The sequence below is a fragment of the Pseudophryne corroboree genome, chromosome 7 (genome assembly GCF_028390025.1).
Source record: "Pseudophryne corroboree isolate aPseCor3 chromosome 7, aPseCor3.hap2, whole genome shotgun sequence".
In the NCBI taxonomy this organism is placed as follows: domain Eukaryota; kingdom Metazoa; phylum Chordata; class Amphibia; order Anura; family Myobatrachidae; genus Pseudophryne; species Pseudophryne corroboree.
Window position 1 is genome coordinate 207,330,275 of NC_086450.1, and position 12,644 is coordinate 207,342,918.

The 12,644-nt window shown below is 45.1% G+C and overlaps 1 protein-coding gene and 1 pseudogene across 1 annotated transcript in view; one reads left to right on the plus strand and one right to left on the minus strand.

Moving 5' to 3' along the window:
- Positions 1–600: 600 nt before the first annotated feature.
- On the minus strand, positions 601–719 carry LOC134947234 (5S ribosomal RNA; annotated as a pseudogene).
- A 3,080-nt stretch (positions 720–3,799) lies between these two features.
- MARCHF4 (membrane associated ring-CH-type finger 4) overlaps positions 3,800–12,644 on the plus strand; it is a 189,216-nt gene continuing 180,371 nt past the window's right edge. The window contains exon 1 of the mRNA XM_063933959.1: positions 3,800–5,363. Coding sequence (XP_063790029.1) covers positions 4,911–5,363 — 453 coding nt within the window. The 5' untranslated portion in view covers positions 3,800–4,910. The remainder of the gene's footprint in view (positions 5,364–12,644) is intronic.

Sequence of the window (12,644 nt, forward strand, 5' to 3'; positions counted from 1 at the left end):
TGCTTCACTGTTTTAAACATCTTTTGATCACAGTTCCTGTCCAAGTTCCTTTCACAAACTAACATTGTTCTAGAACTTTTAAATTGGCAGTAAGGAATTGGGTTAAGGATGCCGCACAGGACTAAGTGATGTTAAATGGATAGATAATTTGAAGATGTTTCCAAGAAAACCGACCAACCAGAATCAAATTTCTGGAATTTATCACCATCTACTATTAGGAGAAAATTTCTATAAGTAGAAAAAAGGGGTGATTGTCGATGGTGCTCCCATAGGTCTAATACATAGATACTAAGGAAAAAGAAAGCAAAGAAAAGTGACCTTTGTTGGGAGCACTCGCTCTTGGAAACAGTTAGGATTTGAATAATAAGTAATAATGTAAATGTGAGATAATTAAAACGTAACCTTTAATAATCTTTAAGTAAGATATGAGTACACCAACAAAATGTATTTGTTTAAAATGTGGTTAGGCAATGTAAACCACCTACTTGAAACTAAGACTGTGAATATATAGATGAAAAAATATATATAAGGCAGTAATACTAGGCCCTCCAGGCATTAATTAATGAGGTTAGCGCAATAACCAATGTAGTGCCGTCAAAAAACCTACAACACCTGGTATTCCTTAGTGGTCAACCACCTAAGTACTGACCAGGCCCAACACCGTATTGCTTCCAAGATCAGACGAGATTGGGCATGCGCGGTGTGGTATGGTAGTAGATTTTGAATTGATAAGGCAAAAAAGACTACAGCTGGTATGCAGCTATTTAGACAAACCATAAACCTGGTTATTAAAATAAACACATGGTCTCTTGATAGAGAAACATATGTTTGACCGTCATTGCACCATATTGTAACCCAAATGTATAGGTATACGGAGGTTTAAATCATGTGGTCAAAAAGTTTTGCCAACAGGAGCCACCTGTATATTGCTTTATGTGCTGTGCCGCATCATTAGGAGTGGGTTTTTGTTGGGTGAGGCAGATATGCAAACCCTTGTTGTACTGAGGACATGCCAAAGTGTCTGTTAAGGGGTCCAAGAGAGAACTGACACAGTCGCTAACTGGATCACCCTGTTCGATATTGGGTGAGAAAAATGTTATTAAATAACAGTCATATTGGTTAACATCAAAGCATCAATGTGTTTGGAGTAATATAATAAAATTAAAGCTGAAACTGAAGTAATCTAGGACTTTCCATTTTTTTGTCCCTCCATGCCATCACAAACAGTATAGGGCAGGGAATGGAAATGAGCCACAGATACAAATTTATCAGCTTAAAAGACAGACTTGTATAAGGCCTGGTCAGTACTTAGGTGGTTGACCACTAAGGAATACCAGGTGTTGTAGGTTTTTTGACGGCACTACATTGGTTATTGCACTAACCTCATTAATTAATGCCTGGAGGGCCTAGTATTACTGCCTTATATATTTTTTTTCATCTATATATTCACAGTCTTAGTTTCAAGTTGGTGGTTTACATTGCCTAACCACATTTTAAACAAATACATTTTGTTGGTGTACTCATATCTTACTTAAAGATTATTAAAGGTTACGTTTTAATTATCTCACATTTACATTATTACTTATTATTCAAATCCTAACTGTTTCCAAGAGCGAGTGCTCCCAACAAAGGTCACTTTTCTTTGCTTTCTTTTTCCTTAGTAACTTTTAAATTGGACAAGGAACCATCTATTTCAGTGCACTGAAAAAAAGTCACCATTTCAGCTGACTCCATAGGGCCCTACACATTTCCCGATGCGCCGCCGAGGTGCCCGACGGCTGATACGGCCGATGAGCGACCCGGCGGCGGGGGGGCAGTAACGGGGGGAGTGAAGTTTCTTCACTCCCCCCGTCACGCGGCTGCATTGAAGTGCAGGCAAATATGGACGAGATCGTCCATATTGGCCTGCATGCACAGCCGACGGGAGACCAGCGATGAACGAGCGCGGGGACGCGCATCGTTCATCGCTGGAGTCTCCACACTGAAAGATATGAACGAGTTCTCGTTCATTTATGAACGAGATCGTTCATATCTTTCAGAAAATCGGCCAGTGTGTAGGGCCTATAACTGCATGAAGTTCATATTAACTGGACTAATTTACCATCTGTGCATGATTACTAACTAATTATCCTAACAATTAAGTTGGAATTGATTATAGGGTTGTATGTGCAATAGTTCCGGTACCGGTATACACTGTCTATATTCTTTTTTATCCATTTTATTAAAAAATACACACTTTCAATCTAGCGCTGTTTCTATGTTTGTGGGTGTTGTGCTATTTCAAGGGTTGAGTATTCCCTTTTTAACAGCTGCTGTAAGATTGGTGTATTAATTAAGCATTGGCTGAAAATCTATGCATAGTTGTGATTAGCCCTAGCGCCGAACTTTTGTTTTTGGTTTCACAGGAGTCTAGGGGCGGCTTATTAACGAGTGACACCCTGAGCTCTGTGTGCCTGTGTCCCATGCGTAGTGCGGCTGCTGATCCCTGGGTAAGGCAGCCAGCACATATATTACATACAACTTTACAAGTATGTTTATATGTGCTGGCCGGCTCCTCCCTGCAGTCTTTGGTCGGTGCTGCAGCCGCCAATGTATGCGTTTGCTTTATGAGCATACACAGACAGGTCCAAAAACAGGGGTGTGTGAGCAGTGTCGCTGCAAAGATAACAGGGTCCTGGAGGCAGCACCGTTGCTACCCCACGGCCCTAGCTTCTGGCTAGCAGGGTGCCAGCCAGGATCTCTGCTGCAGCGACGCCCGAAGGGTCTTTTGGATGCTCCAGACATGCACCTTGCAGTCTGGAGCGCCCACAGAATAGTTCAGGTAGTGTTGCACGTACCAGTGCTGGTGGCCACATTCCCTTTGCACACTGTCATTATGTCATGCCCTCGGCAGGCGGGGCCAGCACAGGATGCACTGCCATCATATTACGCCACTGTGCACAGATATACAGTACTATGGGGGTGATTCAGACCTGATCGCCGGGCAGCTAAATTTGTTGTGCTGCGTTCAGATAGTCGCCACCCAAAGGGAGTGTATATATGCTGTCCAATCACATGTGTACGCCGAGCTGCATAAAAAAACTCCTCAGTCAGCGGACAGCTGCAAATCCATATGCACCTCACTCACCATTGAATGATTATGCTAGTGTGTGTGGTGTGTGTGCAGCCCAGGACTTACTCCTACAGTGCGCGGAGAACAAGCTGATCAGGTCCAGAGCTGACGTCACATGCCGTCCCTGAAAACGCGTGGGCACACCTTTGTTTTCCCTGACGCTCCCAGAAAATGGTCAGTTACCACCCACAAGTGGCCTCTTCATGTCAATCACCTTGCGAATGTCCATGCGATTTAAATTTTCGCAACATCCTATTGCTGTCCGGCGATGCCTGTTGTTGTTTGCAGACGCGCATGCGCATTGCGGTGCATACGCATGCGGAGTCTATTGCTGATCGCCCGCTGTGCGAAAACGCACAGCAGCGATCAGGTCTGAATCACCCCCTATGCTAAATGGTGTAGTACTCACTCTGCATCAGCTCATCAGCCTGCTACCCACACCAGTGTCTATTGCCTATATTTTCCTTTCCTTTATTTAACTTTTGTAGTCTTTAGATAATACATAGCTGCATTTATAGCGGAGCTGCTTGGAAGGCTGATAGTAAAGAGGATCATCATGTCAATAAGACTTTCTCTTGTCTGGAAAGTGGAAACTAATCCGGCTCCAGTCCCCTACCCCACCCCTCTTTCTAGCTGCCTGCGTCAGCGCCTCCAGCAGGGTGACGTTGCAGACTGGGAGGGAGCTGTCCACAGGAACAGAGTGCTGAAACTGCAGCAGCTGCTGTCCTGTAACTCCCAGCAGCATTCTGCCCAATCCATGCCCCTTCCACCCATCCCCCAGACACTGGTGCATTACTGCCCATGTTTCACCTAGAAATACCAACAGTCCCAAGGATGCAGTTCTCATATCCTTCCATCGCATAGGAAGAGGAGACACGTTAGCACCGACTCCTTCAACATTGCAACAGGAATCCTTCCTCTAGCATCCCAGGGAGGTAGCAACAGCAGCAGAACCAACAGAAGGATACTCACCAGCGTCATCATCATCAGCACTAACCGGGCGAGCACACATCGTCAGGAGGGCAGCATCCTGAGAGGAGCTAGGTAGCCTTGTAGGGATTATCAGCATATCAGGAGGTTGCGTGCATTTAGGGACTGGTGTGGAGATGGTGGCATGCCATGCCAATGCGAGACAGTACCGTCAGTGGCTTAGGAAAGGATCCTGAGCTGCTTGGATTGCATTCCCTGGCACTGAGGTGGGCTAGAGACGCAGACTATGCAGTATGACTGCTGCTCAGTCTTTGTTTTTTTGGGGCAGTATTTTGCTCATGGTGACGTTGCTGCTATAATGAATGGAGGAGACGTGAGTAAGAAACTGAGACATTTGTTGGAACCATGAGAGCTTACACTTTCTCGTAATGCTATTTTGCAGTGGTGCAGTCCCCTTTCTCCCTTCTTGTAAATGTGTCCATGAAATGCACACGGACTCGGTTTAAGATTAGAGGTTTGGGACAATTGGAGTAAATGGAAAACTCATGATTATTTCTAAAATGATACTAGTGCTGCTGCTGTTGTTGTTGTTGTTGTTGTTGTTGTTGCTTTGAAAGTCAGTGAGTAACTTGATTTTGATAATACCAAGTTTTTATTCTTAGCGTGCACATAGTTAATGCTATTTTGCAGCTGTCTAGGTGCTTCATATCCAGTTTTATACGAATAATTCCCCTTTGCTAAGCAGATGAGCACTTTCTAATTGATCAGTAGTTGGAGTTGTTTGTTGATAGGTCAACAGTAAGTGAGCACAGCCCAAGCTGACAGCACACTCTTTTTTTCTATATATCTTGGAGAGAAAAGCCCGCACATGTTCTTGAGAACCGTCCTGTTCTTATGGTGCTGCGGATTGCTGAGTACAAGACAGATGTTGCGCCATCAGGGTCTCCTCAAGTGCCGGTGCCGCATGCTCTTCAATGACTTGAAGGTCCTCTTGCTCCGGCGCCCTCCGCAGACGCCTTGTTTGCCTATGAACCACTCGGAATGTGATTTAGGCGCCGGAGGAGGCTTGGCGGCCAACAACAACACCTTGACCGCACTGGGGCGAGCCTGGAGGGTGCGAGCAGATGGAAGCACTGCAGAAGAGGACTGGTGTTATCCAGCTACAGCACCGGGGCTCCAGCACCAGCCTATGTCCATGGTCAGCAGCACCTCCTCGGATGAGTTCTACAAGGGGAAAGCCGAAGATAGGTACTCTCTTGGGAGCCTGGACAGTGGCATGAGGACCCCTCTTTGCAGGATCTGCTTCCAAGGACCTGAGCAGGTGAGTCACATCCTTGAAGAACAAATCGCTTAGCATTGATCACAGCTTATCTAAACCCATCTCCAATAAGAAACCCATCACCAATAAATCCTGTCTGTAGCTGGTTAGACAGTTACCTATTATGATAATGAATGAGATAATCGTTACCTGGACCCAGGGTGAATCTATGTTAAGTGAACACAAAATGATTGTTAGTCATGACTAAACTGATTCCACATCTGTGTCTGATTCCAAATGAAAACAAGCAAACAAAACATTTCAGGTCAGCAGACTAATGTATGGTTATCCAGCTAGGGATGAACTACAAGTCCCAACAGCTAGTTTGCAGAACTAAGGTGCATACACACGGAGAGATTTTGGCTATGAGAGATTTTGACTAACTTTTCCCTTGAACTGGCAGTAGGAGATTTTGACTAACTTTACCAGAGATTTTGTCTAACTATGCAAGAGATTTTGGCTATGGGAGATTTTGGCTATGGGAGATTTTGACTATCTCATTTAAATAAGGGGATGAGTGTCATATATAGGACGATTTTACAGGGTGGCTGGTATTTAAATAGCTAAAAGTAAAAAAAAAAAAATTTGCGTGGGGTCCCCCCTCCTATGTAAAACCAGCCTCGGGCTCTTTGAGCCAGTCCTGGTTGTTAAAATACAGAGGAAAAAATGAGTAGGGTTCACCCATATTTAGACAACCAGCACCGGGCTCTGCGTCCGGTCCTGGTTTAAAAAATACGGGGGACAAAAGACATAGGGGTCCCCCGTATTTTCCAAACCAGCACCGGGCTCCACTAGCCAGGGAGATAATGCCACAGCCGGGGGACACTTTTATATTGGTCCCTGCGGCCGTGCCATTACCCCCCCAACTAGTCACCCCTGGCCGGGGTACACTGGAGGAGTGAGGACCCCTTAAATCAAGGAGTCCCCCCCTCCAGCCACCCAAGGGCCAGGGGTGAAGCCCGAGGCTGTCCCCCCCATCCGTGGCCCGGTGGATGGGAGGCTGATAGCCTTTCAATAGTAATATTGTTCTTTACAGGAGGCCTACAGGTCCCAGCAAGCCTGCCCCAGCATGTTGGCACTTGGAGAACCACAAGTGCCAGCATGCCCGGACATAAAGGGCCCGCTGGCACCTGTAGTCCACCTGTAAAGAAAATATAAAAAAAAAAACACAACACATTCTTTTAAAAATCCTTTATTAAACTGGGTCTTCACCTGGGGGCGGCAGCCTTTAAGCTCTTTTGCATGGCCGCCGCCTTCCCAGGGCTTCCGGCGTCTTCACCTGGGGGGGCGCCACCTCCCCAGGGCTTCTGGGGTCTTGCTCCGGCGTCTTCACCTGGTGGGAGGCGGCTGCTAAGCTCTTTTGCATAGCCGCCGCCCATCCAGGACTTCCACGACGTCTTCACCTGGGAGGCGGCGGCCTTTAAGCTCTTTTGCATGGCCGCCGCCTTCCCAGGACTTCCAGCATCTTCACCTGGTGGGCGGCGGCTGCTAAGCTCTTTTGCATAGCCGCCGCCCATCCAGGACTTCCACGGCGTCTTCAGGAGCTCTTCTCCGCTCCTCCTCCGCCGTCGGACTGACAGCCGCTGCCTCGCGCTGACTTATATAAGTCAGCGGGAGGGGGCGGGGCGATGACGCGGCGAGCCATGATTGGCTCGCGGCGGCCATCTTGAATTTCAAAAATGACGCTGAGGCGCCATTTTTGAAACTGGTACCGCTCCGCTGCCAAACTCTGCAATAGAAAGGTAAATTTCCCCCGCCCGCACCGCTGCCGCAACCCGCCGCCGCCCGCACCGCCACCGCAACCCACCGCCGCCCACACCGCCGCCGCAACCCGCCGTCACAACCCGCCGCCGCCCGCACCACCGCCGCCTGCACATCGCTATCGCTGGGAAAAATCGCTGGCCTCTTAAAGTGTTAGCGATTTTGACTAACTTTTGCAGCGACATAGCCAAAATTGACTTGCCTGCACTGACTATTTTTCCCAGCGATAGCGACCTAGCGGGGACGCGCATCGCTATCGCTGGCTGTGTACACACGGAGCGATCTGCACTAACTTTCTGAGCGATTTTGACTATATAGTCAAAATCGCTCAGTTATATCGCTCCGTGTGTATGCACCTATACAGTATGTGGGGGTTTAGTTCATGAACAGCTGATCTTTCATATTAACTATGTCTTTAGAAAGGTTTACCTGTGCATTCCTGATTTATTTTATTAAGCATGTTTAATTCCTCACTGATGGTGAAATCTGTATTTCTTGCTGTCTAAATATTTTAATCTTTGCTCATGCTTTCTCACGCTTCCTAGTAAAGCTGTAGTATGGTGTAAACGCAGAGATGGAATGTTAGTGGGATTCGAACAATACTGATTGCTTACAGGTTGAAAGCAACAATGTCTGGCAGAGGAATTTGTTTCCAAAAGTTACATTATTAAGTAAAAAGTGTTTGCATGTTCTGTATTGTATTGACTGCTGCAGTACTTTCTGGATGGAATATAATGTTTCCTGTACACATCAACTATACATGTCTATGGTGCTTCCTAAAGAAGAGCTGTAAATGTTTATTGCATGTATATTTTATCCTGCAGTTCAGAATTCACTCTTTACTTTTTTTAACTTTATGGTGTATTTCCTTTTATGTACAGTGCTGTATTACCAGTTAGTATAGGGGGTCATTCCGAGTTGTTCGCTCATTGCCGATTTTCGCAACGGAGCGATTAAGGCGAAAATGCGCATGCGCATGGTACGCAGTGCGCATGCGCTAAGTATTTTAGCACAAAACTTAGTAGATTTACTAACGTCCGACCGAAGAATTTCCATCGTTGAAGTGATCGGAGTGTGATTGACAGGAAGTGGGTGTTTCTGGGCGGAAACTGGCCGTTTTCTGGGAGTGTGCAGAAAAACGCAGGCGTGCCAGGATAAAACACGGGAGTGTCTGGAGAAACGGGGGAGTGGCTGGCCGAACGTAGGGCGTGTTTGTGACGTCAAACCATGAACGAAACGGCCTGAGCTGATCGCAGTGTAGGAGTAAGTCTCGAGCTACTCAGAAACTGCTAAGAATTTTCTATTCGCAATTCTGCTAATCTTTCGTTCGCAATTCTGCTAAGCTAAAATACACTCCCAGAGGGCGGCGGCCTAGCGTGTGCAATGCTGCTAAAATCTGCTAGCGAGCGAACAACTCGGAATGACCCCCATAGAGTAGTATATGACTCCGCTTGCTCTTTCTGACAAAATGCTACACATGTTAATGTCATGGACTGAGTAGCAAAACTACTGCATTTTTTTAATTACTATTTTATATGTGCCACTTAGAAAGCCGTGTGCTCCAAATTGCAAATGGAAATTATTATTCCTATAGGTTGTAAGCGTGGAACCAGGGCCTCTTACCTAGATTTTCTGTCTGTCTCATTTTATTGCTGTTTTGTTCCCAATTGTAAAGTGCAAGGGCACTATTTAATGTTAATAAATAATGATTTATGGAAGAGGACATAATCTAGTTAGCATTCTGTATGCAAAGTCTGTCTTGAAAGTGTAAACATGACAATACAAATTTAAATGACACCAAAGTAATGTCCAATAAGAGCCACATAAGCATTGCAATGTATAACTTTTTGGGTGGTAACTAAAAAAATACAGTCCTGGGTCGGTTATCTAATGCCATCTTCAGATGGTGTTAGCCCACCTTCCTTAATGGCGTAGACTGGTTGGAGAAGGATCTTGTGATCCCTCTCAGGTGGGCTGATGCTGAGCGCAATGTTTATTGCAACATTTACTGTATGCTGCTGTGACACGTGCAGTTGTGCAGCCATTTCTGAATCCAGAAGTATTGTGATAGGCCTATTATGTGTGTCCCTGTTACTGCAGATTGTTACATATCATTGAAAACATATTCATTATTGCTGCAGTATGTGGAGATAAGGAATGTTAATTTTCAGGGGAAGATCCTATTTTTTATTAAATATGTCTCTTAAAGAGTAGCAGGCCAGAGAAAGACATTTTCTAGGCTAAATCAAAATTAATGAAAATGGAACCAGTGAGGTACAGTATTTAATGTGGTTCTTCATTCCTATGTCATGAGGCACTGGTCCTTAGTGATAGACCGTGTTCTCATAGTTCTACAGTATGTGCCAGAAAATGTCATGCTCCATTCTTGTCATGCTGGGGACCTGGCCCAGCGATTCAGGACATGCTATACAGCCCCAGCCTTCCCAGCAAAGTGCGGATGACACATGCGTACATTGTCCATTATCCTCTGCAGGTTCAATATATATAAAGGATAACAATAATAATATAGATATATAGCTATACATATATCTGTATATCTATAGTTATACATATAGATCTATATAAACACACACACACACACACACACACACACACACACACACACACACACACACACACACACACACACACACACACAGTGGCGTAAGTTCATCACAGTTGCCCGGAGGCAAGATAAATATTGGTGCCCCCCTATTTCCTATATTAAGATAAATATATGTATGTATGTATGTGTGCGTGCGTGCGTGTGTGTGTGTGTGTTTTCTGAATCTTTTATTTTAAATCACACATTTCTTAGCAGTCATACCCAGGATTAGAACCCATGACCTGTTACACTAACAGCAGACACTTTACTGATGGAGCTATTTGCTGCTGTAGAGGAAGCATGATAATTCTAACTATATGAAGTTACGTGTAATTGTCAGAGAAGTATCTTCATATAGTTAAAATTCTCATATTTCCTATACAGGAGCAAATAGCTCCATTAGTAAGGCGTCTGCTTCCAGTGTAATAGGTCGTGGTTTCAAATCTTGGGTGTGACACTTGTAAAATGTGTACCTACAGTATAATGAAAAGGGTGTGATGTGTAAGATGCAGGTACCAGTGAGGAAGTCGGCCACTGAAAAGATAGCAGCAGCTATCAATTAACTTAATTCAATGGTGTCACAGAATGGGAGGAAAGGTGCCCCCCTTCAGAGCAGGAGCCCGGCGGCAGATGACTCCGTTGCCTCCCAGAGTTCTGCCTCTGCACACACACACACACACACACACACACACACACACACACACACACACACACACACACACACACACACACACACACACACACACACACGCAAATACAACATTTACCAGGAGCAGGCAGGCAGGCCACAAGGCTTCTACTCTTGTTTTTCACACCGGGGACGGTTACAAGAAGCCATGGTGAGATTAGGAAAGGGATCCCCTCCTCCAGCAAGACTGCCTCCTCCTCCATCTTCATTATGGCCAATGGCACAGCAGATGCTAACCACCAGCATAACTGGCTGTCCTGTTAATAATGAGGCTGGCTGTGGGCCCCTTCATAGTGGTGGACCCCAGTGCATTGCACCGGCTTCATAGCCACTAGTTCCGCCCCTATTTCTGTGTTAAAAAAGACGTGTCTGACACCATCCACAAATTGTCCAATTAGTAAATACTATTATAACACTGTGGTTCTTATGCAACAAATATGAAAATACTGGTCCTATAGGTATGCAATTACATCCTTCCCTGGTCTAAAACTGACTAATGATTTTGAACTACAACTCCCAGCATGTCATGCCAAAAATCACTTAGATCCGTATAACTCCCATCTATAGTAGAAGACCATCATCCAAGATACTCTACCAAAGCGTTTGAGAAGCACATGTTGCGGGTGTGGTATGTTAGGTACTGTAGATTAGATTTAGGTCGACAGTGTCTAGGTTGGCCACTATTGGTCGACAGTAAGTAGGTTGACATGGTTTCTAGGTCGACAGGGACTCTAGGTAGACATGAGAAAATGTCGACATGAGTTTTTTAAACTTTTTCTGGTATTGTTTTCTCCGTACAGTGACCAGGAACCCCAATTAGTGCATCGTGTCCACTCGCATGGCTCGCTTCACTCGCCATGCTTCGGGCAAGGTGCCTCGCTCCGCTACCTCTGCGTTCAACACATATTACCGTTCCCAATTGTAGTCCACGTGGATCATTAAGTATGAAAAAGTTTAAAAAACGATTTTAAAAAAAATCTCATGTCGACCTCTTGTCATGTCGACCTAGAGTCCCTGTCAACATAGAAACCATGCCGACCTTACTGTCGACCAGTAGTGGTTGACCACAGTGTCGATCTACTTACTGTCGACCTAAAGACATATTGCACACTGAGATTCTGTGGTTCCCACAACAGTCTTGGAATTGTGTGTTAAATGGAGAGCAATATAAAGTCTCTTTATAGTTTAATTGTCCCTATTTCCAGAAGGGAAAGGGGCTACTAAAAATACTAAAAAAAAAAACAATTATCTTCATATATATGTTAATTTTACATTAAAAAATGTCAGTATAAAAACAGACTATTGCTCGCTGGATCTGTAATACGATTCAGCAGGCTCATTCTACGGCTGGATTGCCGTTACCAAATTCTGTAAAGGCCCATTCCACTAGGAAGGTGGGCTCTTCTTGGGCGGCTGCCCGAGGCATCTCGGCATTACAGCTTTGCCGAGCAGCTACTTGGTTGGGTTCAAACACTTTTGCAAAATTCTACAAGTTTGATACCCTGGCTGATGAGGACCTCATGTTTGCTCATTTGGTGCTGCAGAGTCCTCCGCACTCTCCCGCCCAGTCTGGAGCTTTGGTATAATCCCCATGGTCCTTACGGAGTCCCCAGCATCCTCTAGGACGTAAGAGAAAATAAGATTTTAAACCTACCGGTAAATCTTTTTCTCCTAGTCCGTAGAGGATGCTGGGCGCCCGTCCCAGTGCGGACTATTTCTGCAAGGCTTGTATATAGTTGTTCAAAACAAAATGGATAAAATTGACTTGCGCCCTAAAAGACTACGACTCGAGTCGCCACTCCTAAAGAGCACCACTCCTTAAAGCAATATACAACCAGAAAAGTGGAACGGCTCCCAAGCGCTGCTTTATATGTATACACGAGTCACTTTCTGTTGGATTTTAAAAGTATAGATCCTCAAAAGAAAGAGAAAATGATATTCATGCAGTATCAGTATCCATGTGCGTGTTTACTATTCATGCCGATGATCCTCAACTGACCTTTAGGCTATGCCCTATTTTCACATCAAGGTTTCTTTGTATCCCCAAAATCCATAAAATCACTTCTTAGCTTATTGGTATATGGCTTACCTTCGGTAAATGCCCTATATGCATCAAAAGGTTTCTTTTTAGTACCCCAATCGTCTGAACCAGACTGGACTCCGTCCGGCTCTTATATTCCCACGATATGCAGACTACATCAACCAGATAGTCCATGCATTATTTGGTATA